Below are 26,481 nucleotides of genomic sequence, written 5' to 3'. Positions count from 1 at the left end.
AATGGAGCTGGACACCTGACAGTCCACTCTGGCCACTACAGGCGAGGGGCATCTACTGCAGGCAAATGTATTGGACACTACAAGCATACATACACATGCACACCACACATACACAAAACACACATGCAAAAGAAAAGATTGTTTCAAAACAATAACTGCTTGATACCAAATAATATTATGCATTCATAAAAATATATATGCTGTCATTCAGAGGTGGAAGGCATTACTGAAATAATATAGTCATAAGTCTTTCATAGAGAAGATGTGACAGGCCCAGTCTTGAAAATGCACAAGAGAAAAAGAGGTAAAGAAAGCATTAATTATCTCTTCAGTTCTTTGTGAAAATTATGAGGAAGTAGGTTGAGAAATCTACAGAATTGGAAACTTGTAGATATCACTTGCACAGGTTATATAAAATATCAGTGGCTCCAGTTAAAATGGTAGGCATCATAATACAGTGTGTTTTCATGATAAAAATTTGGTAAGAAATTCCAAACTTTATGTGTAAAGGGCATAGCATTTCCTCTTGCAGGTTTCTGATGAGAAAGCTGGTTTCTACCATGGCAATATGGGGCTCAGTGGCAGAAAAAAATGGGCCCAGTTTAGAAGTAGCTGTGAAGTAGAAGCAATAGTAACCAGGCACTATTATTGCCTATTTCTGCTCAAAAATATGAGTTCTCAACTATTATGGTTAAATTATGTTGCCATTGATGAGAGTAAAATCTGAGAAGGTAGTCATTACTCTCTTTTTATGAGGTAGGGTCTCATTCTAGCCTGGGCTGACTTGGAGTTCCAGGCTGACCTCAAACAGTGATCCTCCTACCTCTGCATCCTGAGTTTTAGGATTAAAGGCATGCACCTCATGCCCAGCCCACCATTCTCTTTTAAAAGTAGAATATGAAGTCCACTGAAACATGTCACTATCAACAGAAAATTGTGCTGCATCTCCTTGAGGCTTGTCTATAAAATTTACCCAGGTCAATTCTATTGTTCTGTAATAAATATATTTAAACTGTTTCAGTCTATTTATTTATTCATTCATTTTTGAATCAGAGGTTTCAATTTGTAGAACAAATTGGCCTCAAACACATAATCTTCCTGACTCAGCTTCCCAAGTGTTGGGATTGTAGGCATGTACCACCATGCCCAGCTGACTCTGCTTCTTAGCAATGAGTAGAACACCAAATCATGTGGCAAGAAATGTTTTAACTCTACCTTGTCTGCTGCTAAATCCAATTTTGCATTCAGTGTCTGAGCCTTTTTCAGATACCGCTGTACATCCTGAAGATCTCCAAATGTATAAAATTCTTCTGCCTGCTTAGCATAGCTCTCCAATTCCTCCACAAACCGTTCACACCGTAACTAATAGAACAACAAAACTTGTGGTTACTATATTAAAAAGTGAAGACCCTTGGGGATCAAGAGAAAATCTGAAAGTGTTATCAAAATTGTCATCACATCATTATATTTAGTTCCTGGAAATATATAAAGAAAGATGATCTAAAGAACGGCAAAGATTCAAACTAGGAAGAAGGTTTTAATATTTTTTTAATTTTTATTTATTTGAGAGAGAGAGAGGGAGAGAATGGGCACACCAGGGTCTCCAGCCACTACCAAACTCCAGACGCATGTGCCACCTTGTGTGTCTGGCTTACACGGGACCTGGGGAATCAAATCTAGGTCCTTTGGCTTTGCAGGCAAGCACCTTAACCACTAAGCCATCTCCTCAGCCCAGAATTTTTTAAATTTAATATAATTCCCAGATTTCCAAGTTTATACTACTTCTGTAAGAATTTATAATTTAACTTAAAATGATATTCTTTAGTATGCTAAAGAATTTATGCACACAAGTGACTTAGCATTTGAAAAAAAAATCTCATAATGACCACTATGTGGCTAAAAGAAAAAAATCTGGTTTTTTAAAGCAATATAGAAATACTTGTGGTTTTTTGATAGCAGTTGGAAATATTTGAACTTAACTGTGCTCTGTTCTTCAGACAAAATTTTGATTGGCAATACTAAAATAAGATATTCCAATTTTTTTTTCTCATGTGGTCTCAAGGCAAGAAATATTCAAGGTAAATAAATTCTGATTTAAAAGCTTAACTAGTTTAATATTTCAATATAAAGCAGGTGTGTGTGCCTAATGAAAAATGCTTATTGTAAATATCATTAGTAAGCAATCAAAAATGAAATGGCTCTAAGAATATCTATTAATGAAATATTTAAAAGTCAAATTTGGGTTATTCAGAAATATGTATTTTTATCTTTTATAGATTATCTACATATATTTTTGTTCTCTTTCTTCTAGTTTCTGGTTTGATTTATTGCTCTGACTCAATGTGGGAAAACAGAAGGAAAAATTCACCAATATAATGTGTAGATTTTTGGGATGGAATACTTTATAATTAGGCATAGATAATTCTGAGTCACCTAGCAATTTTCTAAGAATCTACTATATTTTATAGTACTATAAGTATATGATATTTATTCTTCATGAGTTTTCCACAATTAAACATTTTTGAAATACTATAAATAAAAAGTAGAAATATAAACTAGAAGGATAGAAAATAAAGGATATTTAAGCCTATGATTATAATTTAAATAATATACTCTGAATGGAGTGAATCTTCTTTGGTGTGGTTAAAGAGAGGGAAACAGCATGTGACCAAAGGATGTCTCAACTGAGTAACCTACAAACACTCAATCTTAATCTGTGGGAAATTTACACAAAATGGGATTGAAAATATTAGGACATTTCTTCAGGTAATAGCTAGCAGCGGTCATGGCATTTCTGTGGGCTTTGAGTCAAACGGGTCCCCAAGCTCATGTGCTGGAAACTTAATCCCCACTGAAGAAATGTTGAGGAGCGGGATCTGTAAGAGTTGGCTAGCTCACAGAGGCTCTGTCCTCATGAGTGCATTAGTAGTTATCACGGGAGGGAGGGAGTTATTCCAACAGTGGATTTCTACAAACAAGATAGATTGGGTCCTCTCATCTCCCTTCTTCCTTCTCTCTGTTATTTCTTTCTTATGCACGTGTGCTCATGAACTCTCAGCTGACAGAGCAAAAAGGCCTCATTTGAACTTGGCACTTCTCAGCCTCCAGAACTGTAAGAAAGAAGCTTCTGTTCTTTATAAATTTCCCAGTCTTGAGTCTTCTATTATAGCTGCACAAAATGGACTGAAACACTGTGGCTCAGTCACTGTGCTAGCCAGAGTGACATATAAAGGAAACATTAAAACAAGGCTCTCAGGAGGAGCTGATCATCTCATGAGAGATAGGCCTGAAAACACTAAGAGTAATTGGTTGGGTCGAGTCCAGTGGAGCTGTGTTAGGAGCACAGGAAGAGCAGTAGAGAAGCTGCCTGGAGCTGCTGCTGCTTAGCAAACACGGTGAGTGCTGGGTAGACAATCCTGGTGCAGAATGCGCCAGAGTGAACAGAGACTATGCCAGAGCTGAGCTGAGCTGAGCAGCATAGCGGAACAGGGAACCAGGAGCTGCCTGCAGTTACAGAAAGTCAGAAGCAAGAAGTGCAGAAAAGTCAAGTAGGAAATTAGTCTAGGCAGGCAGGCAGAGGTTAGTTACAAACCTTATATGGAAAAGAATGTTAGTTCTGGGCACTGTGTTGAGGAATGCCTGTGTGATTATGAGGTATGAAGAAGCATTTCACCAAAGGAGCCTCAATATTCAAGCAATAAAGAGCCACCTAAAAATAGTACCATAAATTTCTCAAGATAAATATTATTTTTCATTAATGATCACTTGCAGGCATTGTTTTCCAAAGCTCCCTTCCTACTACCTTCAAAAATCAAGAAATGACCCTAAATTGATCAACAAACTACTCAATTACTCCTTAATCTTCCATTAGAAAAAAAACCTCAACATGTATACAATTTCTGTAAGGATTTACAGTAGAAGAAAGCTACAATATTTGGCCTATGAAATAAAGGACTTGGCAATGCTAAGTAAAAAGTAGAAACTCACATATCTTAATAAAATGAGAATAATTTAAAATGCCTATGATTCCAACCTTGAGACCTTCTTGATATTGCTCTGTTTTCTCTTTAATTATTTTTCTGTGTTCTTCAAAAATTTCTCCCATTCTTCCATACCACTGGAAAACATTATTATTTAGCCTGATGTCTGCAGGAGACAAGTTGACATACTCAATGAGGAAGGCCAGGCAGTTTTTGGAATCCACTAGCTTCTGTCCCAGTTCAACCATGGTGGTTTCCTCCACTTTCTGAATGTGAGCCTGAAGGAAAACAAAGGTTACAGATGACATCTTTCTTTTTTTTTTTTAAATTTTTTATTTATTTATTTGAGAGCGACAGACACAGAGAGAAAGACAGATAGAGGGAGAGAGAGAGAATGGGCGCGCCAGGGCTTCCAGCTTCTGCAAATGAACTCCAGACGCATGCGCCCCCTTGTGCATCTGGCTAACGTGGGACCTGGGGAACCGAGCCTCGAACTGGGGTCCTTAGGCTTCACAGGCAAGCGCTTAACCGCTAAGCCATCTCTCCAGCCCACAGATGACATCTTAATGGACGGCTGGCATCAAAATATAAAGCCTATGGACAAAAAAAACTGAGGAATTTCAGAAAGCAAGAAAGGCTTAGAATGGACAGCTATAAAATAAATATACCCAGCCAACAGAGTTCCTACACAGCAGTAAAAACCAGACTTAGAAAGCATAGTAGTGCTCATAAGTAACACATGCCTAACTGAAAAATGTGTATTCTTAAATTTAGTTAATCAGCCTCCTGAGTGGCCCACCAACTATCTTTATACTTCTCCCTATTTATAATAAATGACTGATTTCTGTATTGATTAAATTTAACAGCTGGGTTTTCCTCTTGTATAAATAATTTTTTAAAGCCATGGAGATATTTTAAATACCAAATGGTGAATCTTGTTTTATAATTTTGTTAAAGATTACTATGTACAGTAGAAAGTCACTCTAAATAACCCCCAAATTTCCAAATCCTGTGATGTCTAGGAAGGTGGACAAGTAATTCTCATTATAGCAGGTATTAGTTTTTTCAAAAGCAATTTTCCTTTAATGAAATGAAGTATACAGTGTTGGAACACTCTACTTTCTACTCCATTTCATATGATAACCTGTAAAAACTATTGTAAAATTCAAAAGTCATAGATACTTTAGAGAAAATAAAACTCTCTTAGAGTTGATATAAATATTTGTTCTAAAAATTTTAGTAAATATGTTTAAGTGAATGATTTGAAGAATATGTACCCATATTTATTTGAATTCCTTTCATAATTTCTTTTTAAATTTTTATTTATTTATTTGAAAACAGAGAGAGAAACTAAAAAAAAAAAAATAAGAGAGACAGATAGAGAGAATGGGTGCTCCAGAGCCTTTAGCCTGCAAGTAAACTCCAGGTGCATATGCCACCTTGTGCATCTAGCTCTATGTGGACACTGAGGAATCAGACCTGGGTCATCAGGCCCTGCAGGCAAGCATGCCAACTACTGAGAAATCTCTCCAGCCTCCTTTTATAATTTCTGCCTATACAAAGTTTTGAATGATTTTACATGTTTTCTTAGGTTCTCTTAAATATTTTAGTATTTTTTAAAAAGGCTTCTGTTTTGGATTTGGGAATACTAGAAAATGAAAAGGAAGGGCAGGAGAGATGGCTTAGAAATTAAGTGCTTGCCTGTGAAGCCTAAGGACCCTGGTTCAAGGCTCGGCTCCCCAGGACCCACGTTAGCCAGATGCACAAGGGAGTGCATGCATCTGGAGTTCATTTGCAGTGAGTGGCTGGAAGCCCTGCTGCACCCATTCTCTCTTTCTCTCTCTCTTTCTCTCTCTCTCTCTCTCTCTCTCTCTCCCCCTCCCTCCCTCCCTCTTTCTCTCTCTGTCACTCTCAAATAAATAAATAAAAATGAACAAAAAATTTAAAAAAAAGAATGGCATACTTAAAAAAATAAAAATATTTAAAAAAAGAAAATGAAAAAGAACAATCCTATAAAAGGGTAATGTAAGAATGAGATGGGAATAATGAACTTGTGGTTGGTTGTTTTGTATTATTGTGTTTATTATAAAAAAGACTTGAAATGCAGAAGTAACATGAAAACCACGGTGCGAATTGAAAAAACAATTTTGGGGGGGGAATCGAAATTTTTAGTGCCACAAATTCTATGTTCAAAACACATTTCTGCACACTATCAGAAAAAAAAAAGGTCAGTATCTAATAAAACATAGTTTTTACAGAAAACGAAATAAATACTGCTTAAGGATTAAATATTTATTGATTGTCAATGAGAAGTGGTCCGACAGTGCCGTCCTGGCCTATGCCTGCTAACGTGGTAGTCACTGTTCATAAAGCTCTCACTAATACCTGTAGAGAAGTTCACTAGTTACTCTACTTCTGAACCTCTTCAGCCTCGGTGCCCTATAGTGTCCTCTCTTTCAGCAGTGAGATGTCAGCTCACGTGACTGCGGCTGCAGAGCCCTCATACCATTGCTTTGCGTGTATCTCTGCCGTACTATGAGAGCACACTCAGCGCTGGCCGGTGCTTGAGTGATGAGAACAGCAAAGACAAGTTGCTAAGAGACATTTACATGGATTAGCTGAGCTGAGTGTAACGGTACCAAGTGACCCAACAGAGGGACCACACTGAGACCAGAAAAACCATCCAAACTGTGGACTCAGGAATGAAACTTAAAATGTTCTTGTGATTTATTTGCAAGGAAAGACAGAAAGAGAGAGAGAGAGAGAGAGAGAGAGAGAGAGAGAGAGAGAGAGAGAATGGGTGTGCTTGGCCTCTAACCAATGCAAACAAACTCCAATGTGTGCACTACTTTGTGCATGTGGCTTTATGTGGGTACTGGGGAATGGAACCAGGGCCATTAGGCATTACAGGAAACTGCTTTAATCAGTGAGCAAACTCTCCAGCCCCATGTCCTTACGATTGCTTAGCATCTATTTTAACTTTTGGGTGACTGTCGTCATTATTGTGTCATGAAGAAGTGATTACCATACTACAATCAGTTCATAAACAAGTACCTTCATTTCCATCAATTCTGCTGTATTTGGAGGAGTGCTAAGGGCTTGTTCAGCTATCTTCTCAAATTCTTCACATAGACTGAAATACCAGACAAAGTCAATCTTACAAATTTATGATTAAATTTCACCTCAAACATAGTTACTATTTAATGCTCCACTGCATAAAAAATAAAGATTATAATATGTCTATATGACATCTAATAAATTAAATACAAATTTGTGTTCATTTACTTATTCATTCAATGCAAATTTAATGGTCATGCATAACATTCCCATCTACGATATTAAATGACAAGCATATTAAAATGAGAAAGGTTTTATAATCACCCTGAAGCAGCTCTACAGTCTAATGTGGGAGACAGGGCCATAGGCAAACATTTCTAGTATAGAGTTTTAAGAGCTGTCACACAGCTCTCGCTGAGAAGAAACAAAGGGAATTGTTAACTCTACTTGGAATTTAAAAACGAACCTGTATGCCCAGAAACTTCTACTATATGCAAAGACTTCTTATACCTATTTGGGTTGTGGACAGCATAGTGAACTTACTTGGGGGTAGGAAAGAAAGAACAGGAGGAGCTAAGGAACTCCAGAAAAGAATCTTCACGAAAATTGACTGTGAGGTGAGAGGAACAGCACGGCGAGCAAAGCTGAGCTGAGCTTGCGGTTGGAAGATGAGGACTGTGAACCTGTTTGAACATTTCAGAGGCAGAATCAATGAAGAAGGCTTCAGATAGGAAGCAAAGCGGGGAGCTGAGAGGTGAGAATGCGGGACTTCTGTGGAGGGCTCCGTGGGGCAGCAAGCCGGGATATGTGGGTGCAAGAAGCGTGAGTCATTGACATTGAGGGTCCCACAGTAGCCCTGATGTCTCTACCCATCTAGTGAATCTGGCACACCAAAGAGAAGATGCGGGAGGAGTACAACTGGCCTGAGCTCAGAGAGAGGGGAGGGGAGGGGAAGGGAGCTATGAAGTTAAATCTTCCACCACCAAGAAAAACTAAGGCGCTTTCACTGTTCTGGTACTTGTAGAGGAAATAGGGTGCTTTAAGCTGAAAATACATTTGTGGCTCCCACACAAGCTACCTAATCCCCTGTGTTCTACTTAGCACCTCTCTTGTCAACCTCCATGTCTGTGAAGACAGTGCAGACCATCCTCGGGTCTGGGTAGACCGCATGACCTCACAGGTCCTCTGTACATATTGTCTCTCCCTGAGAGTCTCTCACCCATACCGTTCACCTGCACAACACATCCTTCAAAATGAAATCCATTCATCACTGCCTTCTTGTAGCTTTCCCCAACACCACACTGAGAGAAAATAAACCAGATCTTTGCTCTATTTGTGAGGTGGTAGCAGTATAACGTATTTGTGTACTATGTTGCATAGTGTTGTGTATTGTAATTTACCGGTTCGTATTTTCCCCCTTTTACATTGCAACTTCTGTCAGCAGCTTATTCATATTTTAGTTTAGTCCCATGTCTAACATTGTAGACTTCTACTCATTTTAAGATGACTATTTTAGTGATCTTTTCTGATCTGATACTATGGTCATAAAAAATACATTCTGAGAGGGAAGGAAGTACATTGATTTATGACTGTAATCCCAGCACACAAGAGGCTGAGGCTGGAAGATGCTGACTTTCAGGTCATCTGGGTAATGAAGCAAAATACTGTCTCAAAAAACAAGCAAGAAAAATAGTCATTATTTCTGTTTTCCCCTCCTACTGGATCCCAGAAAAGAAGTTCCCAAAGCAACGCTAACACCCGTCACTGGAAGGCCAGTCAGTCACACTAAGTGCGCATCCGACTTCTACAGACATGTATTCAGCTGCATACTGCTGGTGGTCTGTGGGGTTTGCATTGCACCGCTCAGCTTCCCTAAAATTCACCGGGTTGGTTAAACACATGAGTTTCCAGCTAAGATAACAACTTGTCTTGGCCTTGAAGAACAGTGAAAGTAAGGCAAGGCTGTGATTTTGAGAGTTCCTCAGATTCTGTTGATAACTTCTATAAAAGTTCACTATGAAAACCAATTAAACCAATGCATATACTGACTACACAAATCTAAAGACTGAAAGTAATGTCCACCTGACTTATGCAAGAGTATGCAGAAGGATCTTAATGCCACCTTAATTCAGATATTGAAGAAGGCACATTTGTGATGAAAGAGCAATCATGGTAGGTATTTCATCACAAAATGTCACTTGTACCAAGTAGGAATTTTCTTTTGCATCATTTATGACACTGCTCTAACTTATTGCTTTAGTTGAATAACAGTTTAATATATTTAATATTCCCTTCCGTGAAACAAAAATATAAAAAGTGTACCTTGTGTTTAGTTCTTGATGATCTCGGAACATTTTAGCTATGAGTTTCCCACAGAGGATGTCTGCTCGTTTCACCAAAGCTCGGATTAATTCCTCACAGTGCATTTCAAACATTCCTAAACGAATGGTCTGCAAAGTAGTGACAGTTTAACAAACTTGAGTAGAAATAAAAATGAATAAAATATTCTCATAAATTTGCCATTCTCATAATATTGACATAATTTCGTGTGTGCAATCTAACAAGTTGACTTTAAAAGATACTAGGCACTGTGACTTTTACTGATCATTTCAGTACTTGGGAGGCTAAGACAGGAGGATTGAACAAGTTCCAGGCAAGCCTAGGCTACATAGTGAGTAACAGGCCAACCTTGAGACAGAGTAACATCTTGTTACAATAAACCAGAGCAAGCCAACCAAATAAACAAAAAGCCTTTCCCACAGAGAGGGTTCTGAGACTCATACATCTCCTTTGGAGTTTACATCTATCTTGTAGGTTCTGAGATGAAATTTATTTCAAAACAATAATAGATCTTAAAAATTTGGAGAACTGATTTATGGTTAATAGATAAAATGGGCTTCACTCATTTTCTTTTTGAAGATTGTGTCTCACTTTGTAGTCCAGAGTGGTTAGCTCTGAAGCTGTGGTCCTCCTGCCTCTGCTTCCTGAGTGCTGGGACTCCTGGTGCACCACCATCCAGCAGGAAGGGGCATTTCAAAGGTTTCCTTGCTCTGTACACAGAAGCCATACAGGATAGAAAATATGAAAAAATGTTCTTAATAAAAGGGCAAAAAAGAGAAATTTTTAAATGACTAGATTCCTTCTAAACTGGAGAAAGCATATTTTGGTACGATTACATCATTTTCCAAAGGGTTTGTAAACAAGAGGCAAAGGAAACAGTAAGTTCTTGCAATCAGGAGGAGATGGTCAATTACACAAAGAACTCACAGGCCAGTGTGGTAGCACCAGAGGGTCAGTTCATGAACACAAGAACGGGCTGACCACAGTGTTTGGACATGTCCCAAGCTCAGCAAACATGTTCTTGTTGTTAGCAAGGCTCTCATTCTTCTCTGTGGGCTCTAAAACCATATGTTAATACAACTAGGAAAAGATCAGTAGACACAAATAGAGGTACCAAAATGAATCACTTACCTTCCTAGAGGTGTACTGTATCTCCTCCATTAGCTTTTGGTATTTGCGAATTTCGTCTATTAATTTTTCATAACTCTGGCTTTGTGCAAGGAATGTATCAACATCACGCTCAGCTTTCCTGGTAATTAGGAACTCGTACTTGTCATAGAGGTGGAGGTGCTTGGTGGGAGCCACGCTCTCTTTTATCACCACCTCCTTGATCTTCTCCTTGTGCTTATTCACAATCTCCTTCAGAATGATGGGCTTCAAGGTTGTTGGCTTAGACTTACTTTCCTAAGCAAAGAGAGGAACAATGTAATTTAAAGGCCCTTAGGTTAAAGAAACCATATTATTTGTCTTTGTAAAAATGCCAGTCATTTTATATTGTCTTTCTTTTCTATTCACAGACTGTTTTGGATTTTTAATCTACAAAAAGTATTCAATCACAGGAGTGCTTTAAAATCAAGCTTTGTATGGCTATTTGTTTGATTTAAAGGCAAGTGTTTTGCTTTTTGTATGGACGAAAGAGCAGTCACCTGAAAATATGTGCAAAATAAGATTGAGAACGTAAAACATCAAAACCTCTGTTTTACTTGTATGATTGCATATGCTAGCCTTATAAGACTGCTTACACTGTACATTATTAAAAGAAAATATGCTATCTTAATACCATGTCAGCATGCTCGTCAATCACAGAACTTCACCTTGAGGAGAAATACATGTGGAACAAAGAAAGATTATGACTCATCCACTGACCTTTGATCTTTGAGTCTGTGAACAACACCAGAATAGACTGAAATCCTTGGTTGTAAAACTTGTATTTTTCTATCACAATCAGAATAATGGTGGGCAAGAATGTATGAGACAACAGTCTCAAATATGCAAACAAACCTAACAGCTTTCCTCTTTCCCTTCTCAACTAAGAAGAGTGCTGACATAATTTATTGTCTGAAGCATTCTTAAAATATCTGTGTTCTATCTTTCATTTAGAAAATGATACTTTTAACTGAGCAAAAAATCATTGTCTGTAGTGGACATTCCACAGCATTTACATTGATCACAACAAAGGATTCCTTGCAAGACTGGGTAATTTGTTTAGTCAACCAGGAAACACTGGCCTGCTATACCTCCTGTGGGCACTTCAGAAAATCATCTTGCTTAAAACTGATACTTTTTGAGAACCATAGTGAATTCTGTTACTTCCACCCCTGCCCCCCACTTCACCCTGGGCTCAGTGAACATTTGGTATCATCTTTTCTAAAACAAGAATTTCAGGATAATGCAATCTATGTCCTGTAAGTCCTATGTCATTAATGCACAGTACAGAATGTTTATTATTGTTAATTAATGTTTATTAAAATTTTAAGAGCTGTCTGCTTTTTAAAATAGAGCTGTCTTTCTAAATACAATATGATCCCAGGACTTCAAAACCATCTTAGAAAGTATAATTCTAATATTAAATTTAGTTATTTCCAATCAAGAATTAAGAAAAATGATATTTTGTGTGGGTATTTCAGGTATTCTGAGCATATCAGAGTAGATCATGAGACAGTTATGAGCTTGGGCTCAGAGTGCATTTGCCCTGACAGGTTTGCCTTCCATGGAAAAATACCTTAGTCTCCTTTCAGTTCCTATTAACCACAACAGCAATATGAATTCCACTTCTGCAGTTGCTTTCAAAAATCATTTAGATTGTATAAAATTATCTTATTCAAGGCACTCCATTATGATTTAATTCCGAACGTGACTGATCACCCAAATCACCCCAGATTTGTATTTTTTAAATGTTACTAGGTAATGCCATGTAGGGTTTCAAATTCATTATCCATTATCCCGGAAAGACCTAGCTCTCAAAATCTGATGCCAGGACAAATGTTCTCTTCCCAAGAAGTCTAAATTAACTATTTTAATACTAACTTGAACTTGTATTCCCTCTTTACTCCAGAAACCAAAGATGTTAAAGCCAATTTTATAACCATAAAGTGATAGCAGTTAAGTTCATCTTGCTTATTATAACTATTGCTTATGGCTACTTAACGCTTAGTAATTCTTTTTGTAAATAAATATTTACAAATGTTTGACACAGCAAGAGAGAGAAAGAGAGAGAGAGAAAGAAAGAAAGGGCACTCAGCTGGGTGTGGTGGTGCTCGTCTTTAATGCCAGTACTCGGGGGTGGGTAGGGGTAGGAGGATTGCCATGAGTTAGAGGCCACCCTGAGACTACGTAGTGAGTTGCAGGTCAGCCTGGAAAAAAAAAAAAAAGAACATAAAAGAAAAAGAAAAAAAAAAAAAGAATGGGCAATGGGTAGTTCAGTTCAAATGAACTCCAGACATGTGTACTATGTTGTGACAGAATATGTCAATGAAGAAAAAAGAATGAGGAAAGAGATGATCATTTTTACATTGTTTCTCAGTTAGGAAGACAAGAATGCCTTAATAATCTGTAACTAGAACCGTACTCAGATCTTCCATACTCGTACAGTTAGGGCTGTTCCATTGCCCCCGAGTCACCATGCAAGGATTCAGTAAAAAATGAGCCTTGGTCTAAAATGACCCTTCAGAGCTCTCAAAAGAATACAGAAATCCCAAAGGAAATAATTCAGACTATAGCCTCAAAGACAACCCTGTATGAAGTTCTTGTGTGCATAAACTCATAATAATAACTGGAAAGTAATCAAAGAAGTAAAATGCTAGGGACAGGAGTCTATAAAAGGCAGAGTCAGATAGGCAAAGAAATCAGATATTGGAATTATTAATTACAAATGGAAAAATATATAATATGTATAAGAAGTATAATCTTAATGATTACATGAATGAATGCCAAAGGCCTTCAAAAATAACTAGACCTGGGCTGGAGAGATGGCTTAGCCACTAAGGCATTTGTCGGGGAAACCTAAGGACCCACATTCAACTCTCCAGACACACAAAGGTGAGGCAAGCACAAAGTTGCATATTCCCACTTGGTGGTGCAAGTATCTGGAGTTTGATTGTAGTGGCTAAGGCCCTGGCACACCAATTCTCTGTCTCTCTCTCTCTCTCTCTCTTTTTCTGTCTCTCTCTCTGTCCCTCACTGTCTCTAAAATTTTTTTTAAAAATTAAGAAAAATAATTTGGTCTATTTGAAAAAGAAGTTGATGGAATTCTTAGAAAATGAAATACACCTAGAAGGTCAATAAAGAAGACAATAAAATGCTTAATTTCATAATCATAATGTTAAATAAAATATAAGTCACAAATAGTACATAAATGACTATATTTAGACAAACACATTCAATATATTAAACAAAAATTGTTTGGGAACATAGGTAAGTAGTAAGTCTATTCTTTTAAAATGAATAATAGCCACTCCAAAACTCAAGTTAATTATTCTTTTGTGAGAAGTTAGCATGGGGGTGTAAATAGGAAGGTGTGATAGGAGAGAGCTTTTGGGTAACGGTAATAATAAGTTATAGCTACATAAATGTTAATTTTATTACAATAATTTAAGTACTTATATACTAGTATCCTGAATTTATTGTATGAAAGAAATATTTGTAAATTAGTTTGAAACACAGGAAGAAAGCTACTGATTGGATTACAAAACTTGCAAACCTTGCAAGTTAATGAATCTTCAGTCATGCTCAATTAACATAGTAATTTGAAGTGACTACTATTGAAATGTCACAGGCAGGATCTATGAGTTGAAAGTAGAGAGACAAGAGCTTGCTATTTATAGAAAAGGGTGTATGGGTAGGGTAATCAATTAGAGGATGGTTTAACAGAGTTGCAAATGTATAATGGAGGTCTATAGCATTTAATGAGTGCTGTAGCAAATGATTTGAGACTTATACCCCACACTCATCAGCTGCTTCAACGTCCCTCCTAAGCTGAATTCTTGCCCCTCAGAAAGTTTTCAGCTGAATCGAGGGAAAGACTAGTCTAGGAAAGTTGTATATTTTATAATAGAAGCTGATGTGAAATAGTGTTTTTAACAATGCTATGTTAGAAGTCAAACTTTCCATGCCATTCATGTTTTGTGAAGCAGGGGACCCCTGTCAATATCTTCCACAAGTCAATAGAAGTGAAATTTATTATGTAAGTTCAAGAAATCACAATGTCCTTTCTACTTACCCACTTGGAATACAGTTTTGTCTCAACCCTTGGCACAAAACTGACAGCTTTGATCATGACGTCATAAACGTTAACAAGGATATCTATATAGTCATTAAACTCAGGTTCAAACTTAATGGTGTTATTATCAAGAACCAGCCTCATGATGAAACCTGGATGCTCATAAGCTCGAATAGATTCCTACAAAACATTTAGATATGTATTTATAACTACAAACACAACTAATATAACAATATACTAATTGTAGTAAATGACCAAGTACACCAGTTCCAACCAGAATATTGGGAATCCACCCACACTCCCTTTACACCGTAGATACTTAAGTCAAGGAGGAATCCTACTGAAAAAAAGAGCAAGAGTGATTGCAGCCCAACTTTTTGGCATCTGGGATCTTCTTGGACTCACAGGTCAACTCCAGGGTCAGAGTCTCACTCGAAGGAGAACACCAAAGAACATGCTCAAGAGAAGAGCATCCCAATGCTGACGCTCTGTTCACACTGCGACTAACAGAAACTTCTTCCAGGGAAAGATGAAAACTCTACCTAGCCTTCATGCCTGAAGGGTCCCAATTATTTCTTCAAATCCTCTCCTATTGTGACAATAATCACATTATCTAAATATGCAAGTTGACACCGACTTTAACAGATAAGTGTCAGAGGTCTGAAGATTTAGTCTCTGTTCTCTCAGTAGAAGAGACATGTTGCTAGTTTCCTCTCAGATAGAACTGAAAATAAGCATGTAAGTAAATGCGTATTGGTGCTACTGAACTGCACTTACTGGGGGTTGTGCAATTAAGTCTGTGAAATCTTGCATGGAGACTAAAGTGAGGTCCTGCAGCTGTAAAGTCATAAGTGTAGCAGCACAGTTGAAAAAGGATTCCAATTTGGCACTGTTGTCACCAGTTGGCAATTGCTTTCTTTTATTACCTTGGTAATAAATATTCTGCACTTCTGGAAACCACCTTGAAAGAACAAAAGACTTTTAAAAGTCAATACTCTCAGTGAATTACTCCTTTTACATTAAGCATTAACAGTAAATTCTAGACATCCAAAGGTCTTCATAAGGTGGCATGTTGCTAAGTGACATTATCCACTCTTTGAAATGTAAGGACTTAGAGTATTTCACTTCTCCCAGGAAAAGAAATTTTAAATCATAACCAATAGAAAATTACTCAGTAATATGGTTCTATAAAACATAAATCTAATTCTGTAGCTATGGTTTCTGTACTTTTTGAAAAAAAATAAGAGAACTAACCTTTTGGATGCTATGAGACACTTCTTTCCAGTCTCTTAAATGGCTTCCGGGGACTAATTTGTTATTTTAAAGCCATAATGCAAATGGCTGATTAAACCAAGAGAGCCCACACCAAGTGAGACGTGTGTGGTGTGCATGCTCCTCTCTTTCACAGTTGCTCTAAAACATGGTACAAATCAAAAAAGTCGTATATTTTATTTTACCAATTTCCTTTAATGTGAAATATTGAAAGAGTTATGATCTAAAACAAGGTTTCAAGTGTGTATGTGTCCTTGTAATAAAAGAATAATAGTGCAATTTTATATGTAAGTACATCATGTTGAAAACAAGTTAAGTTTTCCACTTATAAAACCACTATTCAATGCTGCAAGATTAAGGAACACTGGTACATTCTGTTATAAGAGATAATGGATTGAAAATAGCTAATGTAAATGGCTAGAATGTTCCAACAGAACAAATCTAAGATTTACATATGTTTATTCACCTTTGTAACAATGTGTATTGTGATCTTATGTCCTAGGAAGAGTGTTAGGGGAGATATAAACAGATATGACATCTTTTCTTTAATAATGATGAAGGTAATGTGTTGTAGCAAACAAAATAGCCAGGAAGGCAAAAGATAGGGTTATAACTTTCCATTAAAGCACTGGAGAAGAGGCTTCCTGTAATGACAACCACACCAAAGAACAGGCGGAAATAAGAAAACCTGACGGACGGATTCATGCCGGGCTCCTTCCCAGTCAGGTAGTGCCGAGGGAAGGACCAGGCCTGCTGGTTCCTCCCTAGGGGTTAAGAAGGATGATGAGCATTGGACGACCCAGACCTCTCCTGGCCACCGGAGAAAAACCACACTGAGTCGGGAGTCTTTTCCATGCAGGAACTCACAGAAACAACGTGCTTTATTACTCTGAGCAGTTGTCTATATCATGTTGGGAACGAAGGCGGGGATTTTAGGATGGGGGCAGAGGTAAGGGCCAATAGTAAACTTTAACTATTGAAATGGTAATTACAATTGCCATGCGGAGGTGGCAGGCCAGAAGCCATTAGGCATCTTGCTGAGTCCTAGCTGGCCAGAGACAGGTCATCAAACTCTAGCTAGGCTCAGGAAGTTCCACTCGGCCTCATGCCTGGGCCTTTCGGGGCCCAACAGATTCAGAAGGATTTGAAGTAGAAATCGGATAAAAAGTAAAGTAAATGGGGTAACCAGGACTAATATAGCACATTATTTCACTTTCTAAAAGAGAGATAATAGGTAGCACAGATAATACAATAGAAAAGAGGAAGAAATAAATGAGGGAAAAGTCGTGGTGACTTTTACAAGCTTGGGAGTTAAAAACAACAACTGGGGACCAAAACTCCAAGACAAAGCTATGGTAGACACTTCTTCAGTGAAACATCTCTAAAGCAACACATTTTGAGAACAAGCAGAGCTAAAAAAGGAAACTGAGAACCTTCTAGCAAATTCAGGCAAGTGATGAAATAAGTATGAATGTCTAGAATGGGGAAAAAGAAAAAGAAAACACAGTAAAAAGTATCCATGCATTCATTGCCTCAAAATATATTTGACTCCCTATTACATACAAAAGTACTTGGGGTGCAAAATATTTTTCAGTTTTAAAAGAGCTTATAGATCAGTAAAGAAAAAGAGGGAACATGATCCAAAGCAATATAAAAAGGCATGACATGGGCTGGAGATGCTGGAAGCATTTAGAAGAGATTGCTTCTGATAGAGCGACAGTGAAGATTCAGTGCAAGGAGACTCAGGCTGAATACTGAAGGGCAGAAGACAGGCTTCTGTGACAGCTGCGTCAGGCATGCTAAGCAGCATTGACCATCCTGTCTTGCTGACGGTGCAAAAGATGTCCTTATTCCATTTTAATCTCTCAACCTCTGATTCAGTCATCACAATTATGCACACAAGAGAACAATGCTAAATGTCACTGAATTTAAAAGAGGAGTGACTGACCAGCTTCCAAATCTTCCCAGCATGCCTACCTGACTGGCTAATAGAGAAATTACTTTAAAACTCAGTGGTTAAGCTATGCATGGTGGCACATGCTTTTAAGCCCAGCACTTGGGAGGCAGAGATAGGAGGATCGCCATGAGTTTGAGGCCACCCTGAGACTTCATAGTGAATTCCAGGTCAGCCTGGGCTAGAATGAGACCCTACCTCAAAAAACCAAAAAAAAAAAAACCTCAGTGGTTAGCTGAAAAGTGTACAAGGAGCTTTGGACATAATGCATAAGCAGAATTTTTTGACAATAAGATGCCTTCTTGCAAACTTTTCACTGTACATATCCATTGTACATGGTACTGTATTACCTAAGGATATTTTCATACACCTATATATTATAGGCTGTTTTCTACCTTCCCCTACTTCTTCCCCCTCCAATTAGTCTCTTTTGTTACCCCTAGACAGATTTGCTTTTATTATTTATTTCTTTACTTATGAGTCAGTAAGAAAAAGAGGAAGAGGACTGAAGAAGGGAGAGAGAGAAAAAAGATGGGTGAATCAGAGCCTCACTTGGTCCTTGGGTTTTGCACCTTCACTGCTTAGCAATCTCTCTAGTCCCATAAGCAGATCTTTTTAAATAGTGGTAAAAATGATGACTCAGGGAATTTAGATTTTGCCAATTATCATATCTATTACTACAGGAATAGTCCAAGGTAAAAGTCTGTTCAGAGGTGAGCATGGGAAAGGTGACATTTGGTTCATGCTGCATATCTTACAAGATATGTTTAAAAATATGAATTAATTCTGTCAGTGAATAGGAGACTCTTAAATGGAGCTTACAGGAGTTTGAAAGGGAAGCTACCAGAGACAAAGGTCTGCAGCAGTCATTCAGGTTTTACAGTAGTCTACATGAGAGTCTTTGAAGGGCCTACCAATGGTGGTAGCAGTGGACATTAAGATGAAGGATGCTCATGGAAGGTGATTCTAAAAGATTAAAATAGTTTAGGGCTGGAGAGATGGCTTAGCAGTTAAGGCACTTTCCTGTGAAGCCTAAGGACCCAGGTTTGATTCCCCAGTACCTATGTAAGCCAGATGCTCAAGGTAGCAGCAGCACATGCATCTAGAGTATGTTTGCAGTGGCTAGAGACCCTGGCAACCCATCCCCCCCTTCTCTCTCACAAATAAATAAATAGATAAAATATTTTAAAAAATAGTTGGTAGTGATAACATAGTTCTCAATAAACATAAGGGTATTGAAATACAAATTTAGAAACTGATAACAAAACACTTGCAAATTCACAACAATATGGAAATGAAAAACACACTCATAAAAAGAAAAAACTCAAGTGAAATTTGAAAATAATTTAAGATGGATGAATGTGAAGCTACATAACAAAACTGAAGGGCTAACTAACAAGATCAGTGAACAGAGGGAGCTTTGTAAGGAATTCCTACATCAAAAATCAGAAAATTTCAACTTAATATTCCACTAGAAACAGAAAACAGAAAAATCAAAGAAACCCAAAGCTAGGTTGGAAGAATGAGAACAAAGAAATGAATAGAAAAAAATCAACAACCCTAAAAGAGAGTTCTTTGAAAAGGTTGACAAAATCGACAAACATAGCTAATCTGAACAAGAAAAAAGAGAGAAGACTAAACTTATTAAAATCAAAAACAAAATAGGGGACTGAATATTAGCAATGGCAATCAGTTTGACATTAATAATATTTTAGAAAAATACAAAGAATTATAAAGTAAAATAAAAAAGCTGTAAGCAAAAAACTCATTAATGTAGAAAACTTGACATTGCAAAAGGCATAAATCACCAAGTCTGACACAAAAAGAAATAGAGAATAAAATATACCTATAAATACGTTAAAAAGGTTCTTCTAATAACAAAACAACAAAAAGGGACTGTGGCCAGGATACAGGCCTAGATGGTTTCACCAGTAGTTCTACTAAGTATTTAAAAAATTAATATTACCCTGATGCCACAGTGTTATAGGAAAAGACCATGAGTGAGATTATCTCTCTGGGGTGTTTGGTCAGGGAGGCCTTGGAGGCCCCCAAACAGTGTAGGCTATATTGCCAGAACTAGATGGTAAGACTTATTGCTAAAGACAGTACATGCTTCACTTGTAAGACACTAAGAAACCAATGTAGAAATAAGCTGGGAGTCTCCATGCTGACTACCTGTCATAGGCCTGAAAAGAGCTATGCAGACCACTAGGAGAGAAAAGGCATCAACAATCTTAGCCAGTAGTGGGCCCCACAAGCTACACAAGTGGCCAGTCAGGCAAGATTTTCCCACTAGTGCAATGGTAGCATGTCTGTTATGAAGAGAACAAACTGCTTTCTGATTGGACTTGAGGCCTGCTCCTAAAGAAAACCTAGTCAAAAGACCATGGCTAGGAAGGTCATAAGCCCTAAGGGAGAAGCTACTACTGTTGTTTGACTAAATGGATATAGTATGCCAATTAAATTGCCCTCAAAATATTTATGTTTACACTTATATCTAACTGCTGAGCTCACTTTTCTTTAGGGAAACTTCTCTTTTCAAATGCCAGTGACTACTGAGGAGATTCAAAACTCATCAATGTGCTGAGAAGTGACAGGTGAATGTTCAGCACTAGAGGAGAGATCTCTTTCACACCCTCCAAGGCTCAGGGACCATTGTGGAAGAGATGGTGGAAAGGACATTGCCTCTTCCCCATAACTGATGGCTACTCCCCCGCTATACATGACGCACAATCCCCATGGGGATAATGAGTACCCCCAAAGAGGAGGGTCCCTTTGGAGGTGGGGCAGGGATTAGGGCAAGGATGGTATCAACATGTGCTGATTACATACTGAGTATGTCTATAGCTAATAAAAATATGAAAAAAAAAATCCATAAGAAAAAAAACATTGAAAATGCAATGAAACCAATTCTTTGTATGCTAACAAAATAAATGAAAAGTTGTTTCATTAAAGAGAGAGAGAGAGACAGACAGACAGACAGAGAGAGGATGAGGATGAGCACTTTGAAGCCCTGTCTTCTAGACACAAAGTGGCAATTGCATTCCTGACCTGATAGTGGCTGTTGTTACCTGCACAAGACCTTCATAAAATTAGCCCGTGATCTTGGCATCGGATGAGGACAAGCTCGTCTTTAGGACTCAAAATTTTGGTCCCTGAGACACTCTTTACTCAGAGAATACTGAAGGAAAGGAATTCTCTCATTAGATCTCTCATAGGGATCTAGGTCTGACAATACTGCTGCAAGATTTGCCCTGTAGTTGAAACATTTTGCATTCATAGAGTAAATACTTCCAACTTAAAAAAAAAATTAGTCTATCAGCATGTTGTCATGATGGAAGAGGGGAAAAGGACATCAAAACAGAAGAGGGACTTCTGGTTAAGAGGGCCAAAAGAAACCTGGGGATAGAAACCTGGGGATGGGGGTAAAAAAGATAAAATAACACACAACATATTTCTCTTCCAAAAAGTGAGGGTGTGCAATAAGTTACTAACTCAGGGGAGACTGCACAGCAAAGCAGCAGGGAGCTAGGACCTTCCAGCAAACTCACAGTCAATCAGGACTGGGCTCCAGGTGGCAGTGGCCAGGAGGAGCTTCTACTAGGGAGGCTCTGCCTGAGCCAGGAAGAGCAGAACTATGGGGAGAGGACTTGCCGCTCACACTGGCCGTGTACAATCAAATCCCTGCAAATGGAAGACAATGGGGTCCAGCAGAGTAGCTCCCGAACATGGCGCACACACCTGGAGTTCATTTGCAGTGGCTGGATGTCCTGGTGTGCCCATTCTCTCTCTCTCTCTTTCTCTCATCAAATAAATAAATACAAATAATATTTTATTTTTTAGTTTTATTTTATTTTATTTTTTTTCTCAAGGTAAGGTGTCACTCTAGCCCAGGCTGACCTAAAATCCACTATGGAGTCTCAGGGTGGCCTCAAACTCATGGTGATCCTCCTACCTCTGCCTCCTGCCTGCAAGTGCGGGATTAAAGGCGTGTATACCACGCCCGGCTTTGTTTTGTTTTTTTGAGGTAGGGTTTTTCTCTAGCCCAGGATGACCTGGAATTCACTCTATAGCCCCAGGTAGGCCTCAAACTCATAGTGATCCTCCTACTACTGGGCTTGGATTAAAGGTGTGTGCCACCACACCCAGCTCAAAGGATAGTACGTTTTTTCAACAAAAGCATAGAAGAAAACTTCCCCCACATAGAGAAAGAGATGTCAATATAGATACAGAAGACATTTAGAACATGAAACATATAAGACCAGAAAATAACCTCTCCTCACTATATTATAATTAAACTACTAAATACAGAGACCAAAGAAAATATTTTGAGAGCAGTAAAAGAGAAGCACCTAGTCACCTATAAAGGAAAGCCCATTGATATAACAGCAGATTATTCAACACAAACTTTAAAAGTTGGAAGAGCTTGGAATGACATATTCCAAACCAGACTACTATGTCCTGCACAGTAATCTGTCATAATTGAAGAATAAAACAGGCTAAGGCATATATGACCACTAAGCCAGCTCTACAGAAAACACTTGAAGGGATCCTTTGGATTGAAGAGAAAGGAAAATACACACATGAGAAATCAGGAAATAACAAAATATATTCAAATAATGGCTAATGTAAAAGTACATAAAAGAGGAAGCACTAAAAAATCAGGAAGAATGGCAAGAATAAATCTACACTTTTCAATAACTCTCATCATCAGTGGCCTCAATGCTCCAACCAAGACACAGGTTTGCAGACTGGATTAAAAGGCAGGATCCTTCTGTTTCTTGCCTCCAAGACACTCACCTCTACATAAAAGACAGACACTACAAGAGTAAGAGGATGGAAGGTAGTATTTAAAGCATATGGGCCTAGGAAACAAGCAGGTGTTGCTACTCTCATAGCTGCCAGGATAGACTTCAACCCAACATCAGTTAGAAAAGATAAAGAAGGTCATTTTATATTGATTAAAGGAACAATCTAACAAGAGGACATTTCAACTCTAAACATATACACATCAAACATGGGTGCACTCAATTTCATTAAACAAACACTATTAGACATAAGGTCACAGATAACACCAAGCACAATTATAATGGGTGAATTCAATACCACAGTCAACAATTAATAGCTCATCCCAGCGAAAAATAAACAGAGAAGTATCTGGATTAAATGACATCATAGAACAAATGGACCTAACAGATATCTACAAGCATTCCATCCAAATGCTATAGAATACACATTCTTTTTAATCACACATGGAAATTCTCTACAATAGACCATACATTAGGACACAAAACAAATCTAACAAATACAAGAAACTTGAAATAATTCCTTGTATACTATCTGATCACAATGGAATTAAACTACAAATCGACAAGAAAACATGCAACATCCACAAACTAATGGAAACTAAACAGTACAGTACTGAATGATGAGTAAGTCATTGAATAAGTCAAGAAGAAGAAAAAATTCATATTTAAGTAATAATGAGTACATAACATACCAAAACCTATGGAATACAATAAACATAGTACTAAGAGGTAAATTTATAGCTTTAAGTGCCTATATTAAGAAATAAGGGAAGACACAAATAATACTACACCTTAAGGGCTTGGAAAAAGAACAAAGCAAACCAAAAATCAGTATACGGAAAGAAATAACAAAGATCATGGCAGAAATTAATGAAATATAAACCATAAAAAACAGTACAAGAAAGTAATAAAACCAAGAGTTGGTTCTTTGAAAGCTTAAGCAATATTGATAAACCCTTAACAAAACTGTCAAAAAAGAAAGAAGAGACAAATTAGTAACATTAGAGATGAAAATGGAATCATTATAACAGATACCAATGAAATTCAGAAAATGAGGACAGACTTTATGAACATATAATCTACTAAATTTGAAAATCTGAAAGAATTGTATGATTTTCTAGATATATATATGGCCTACCAAATTTAGAGCAAGATGAGATAACCATTTAAACAATTTTATAACAAGCACTGAGATCAAAGCAGTTATAAAAAAAACTCCCAACTAGAAAAATTTCTAGGTCCACATCTATTCACTGGTGAATCCTACCAGACCTTCATAGAACTAACACCACTGCTTCTCAAACTTTTCCATAAAATAGAAAAGGAAAGAATACTACCAAACTCCTTTTACTAAGTCAGTATTACCCTGATTCCAAAGCCAGACAAAGACAGGACAAGAAAAGAAAAAAAAAAAAGGAAAAGGAAAATTTCTCTCATGAACATAGATAGATGCAAAAATTCTCAACAAATTACTGACAAACAGAATACATAAATACATTTAAAAAGATCTTCCACAAGCTAAAGAGAGGGCTTAACAGTTAAGACACTTGCCCGAGAAGCCTATGGACCCATGTTCGACTCTGCAGGTCCCACATAAGCCATATGCACAAGGTGACACAAGCATGCAAAGCTGCACATGCACCCAATGTGGTGCACATGTCTAAAGTTCCATTACAGTGGCTAGAGGCCCTGACATGCCAATTCTCTCTCCCTTTCCTTTCCTTTCCTTTCCTTTCCTTTCCTTTCCTTTCCTTTCCTTTCCTTTCCTTTCCTTTCCTTTCCTTTCCTTTCCTTTCCTTTCCTTTTCTTTCCTTTCCCTTCCTTCCTTCCTTCCTTCCTTCCTTCCTTCCTTCCTTCCTTCCTTCCTTTCTTTCTTTCTTTCTTTCTTTCTTTCTTTCTTTCTTTCTTTCTTTCTTTCTTTCTTACTCTTACTCTTACTCTTACTCTCGCTCTCTCACATTATTAAAAACAGAAAACAGATCATTCCAACCAAGTTTTTTTTTTTTTAAAGATTTTTTATTTATTTATTTGAGATGACAGAGAGAGAAAGAGGCAGATAGAGAGTGAGAGAGAATGGGCACGCCAGGGCTTCCAGCCACTGCAAACAAACTCCAGATGTGTGTACCCCCTTGTGTATCTGGCTAACGTGGGTCCTGGGGAATCTAGCCTCGAACCGGGGTCCTTAGGCTTCACAGACAAGCACTTAACTGCTATGCCATCTCTCCAGCCCCCAACCAAGTTTTTAAATCCCAGATATTCAGGATGGTTCAACATAAACAAATTGGTAAATGCAATATACCATAAAAGTGGATTAAAAGACAAAAATCACATTATCATCTCAGTATATAGAGTAAAAGCCTTTGACAAAACCCAACACCCCTTCATGATAAAAGTTCTAAAGAAGCTGGAAATAGGAGGAATGTACCTCAACATGATAAAGGTTATTTATGACAAACCCATAACCAACATTACACTAAATGGGAAAAAACAACTCGAAGAATTTCCTCTAAAACCAGGAACAAGACAAGGTTGTCCAATTTCCTTACATTTATTTAATATAGTGCTAGAAGTCTTAGCTATAAGACAAGAGACACAAATAAAAGGGATACAAATCCGAAAAGAAGAGGTTAAATCATTGTTTACAGATGATAGGATTCTATGCAAAAGGGATACAAACTGTTAGAGCTAATAAACACTTTTTATCTATGTAGGCGTATTCAAAATTAACACACAGAAATTAGTAGCCTTCCTATATAGCAACAAGCATGCCAAGCATGAAGTCTCCATTGTATCTCTTATATTACTTGACACCCACTAAAGTTCACAGTGGGAAATAACCTTGAGTTTATAGAGCAAAGTAATTTATTTGTATCCTGTCCTTGGGAGGCATTTTCTTCTCTGTATTTAACTATAGGATTTTGTTTTTTACCTGTCCTATTATTTGAGCTTCTTATAACATGGGATTTAAGAGCTAAAGTTTTTTCAAGTAATTTCAGAAAAAAAATTTATTCTACAAAAAGATAAATGAAACATTTTATCTAACATGAACAATACACCTTTTTAACTAAGTTTTGGAAGTTATGAAGCTGGCCAGAAATTATGTATCTTTGGCTAATTTTAATTTGATCTAATTTTAATGTCCTATTTATAAATTAATGATCCATGATAAAGATAATTTTCCTATGTTGTTTCAGAATATATTGTCTGTAACCTACACCATTAATTATGACACACACATTCCATTATGAAGGGTCAATCCAAGGAGGTATTTATTTACCATGTGATAACTCTAACCTCCACTGAAATCATAAATTCATTTAAACACTGTTTCCTTTCTAGTCATTCTTTAACTCTTCTGCACTCCTCATCCAAAATCAAAATAAAAGAATAGCCTCTGCCTTGCATATGTTAATAACACATATTAAAAATTATGTAGTGAATGATCATTCCTGCATGGTATCCAATACTACTCACACAACAGATGGAGCCACACATTTAGAAGGAAAGCCGCTATTAGTTATAAAAGTGTCTGTTTCTTTATAGGCTTTGTGGTACAGGCATTTGAATACAATATTGATCAAGGCATTTAAAGATACATCAAACTTTCAAACAGAAATGATGAAAAAGTTGTTGACATGGGGGGGGAGGGGCTCACGAAATAGTTCTGTGGACAAAGTGCTTGCCTTACAAGCAATAGGTTCTGAATTTGGTTCCCCATGCCCACATAAAAATGCTGCAGCATGCCTATAATACCAGTACTGGGGAGGCAGAGACAGGAGGATCCCTGGAGCTTGCTAGATATCCAGTGTAGTCCAATTGGTTAACTCCAAGCCAATTAAAGACTATCTCAAA

General features: G+C 37.5%; 1 protein-coding gene across 1 annotated transcript in view; it reads right to left on the bottom strand.

The window, feature by feature from the left end:
• The window catches only part of Dnah7 (dynein axonemal heavy chain 7), a 259,409-nt gene that overhangs the window by 198,252 nt on the left and 34,676 nt on the right, over positions 1-26,481 (bottom strand). Inside the window, exons 11-17 of the mRNA XM_045148328.1 lie at positions 15,373-15,556; positions 14,596-14,775; positions 10,509-10,781; positions 9,360-9,487; positions 7,035-7,113; positions 4,034-4,258; positions 1,216-1,362 (exon numbers count right to left, since the gene is read on the bottom strand). Of these exons, the coding sequence (XP_045004263.1) occupies positions 1,216-1,362; positions 4,034-4,258; positions 7,035-7,113; positions 9,360-9,487; positions 10,509-10,781; positions 14,596-14,775; positions 15,373-15,556 (1,216 nt within the window). The remainder of the gene's footprint in view (positions 1-1,215; positions 1,363-4,033; positions 4,259-7,034; positions 7,114-9,359; positions 9,488-10,508; positions 10,782-14,595; positions 14,776-15,372; positions 15,557-26,481) is intronic.

The sequence above is a fragment of the Jaculus jaculus genome, chromosome 4 (genome assembly GCF_020740685.1).
Source record: "Jaculus jaculus isolate mJacJac1 chromosome 4, mJacJac1.mat.Y.cur, whole genome shotgun sequence".
NCBI lineage: Eukaryota > Metazoa > Chordata > Mammalia > Rodentia > Dipodidae > Jaculus > Jaculus jaculus.
Note: the sequence above shows the minus strand (reverse complement) of the source record. Positions and strands in the feature narration are given on the sequence as shown.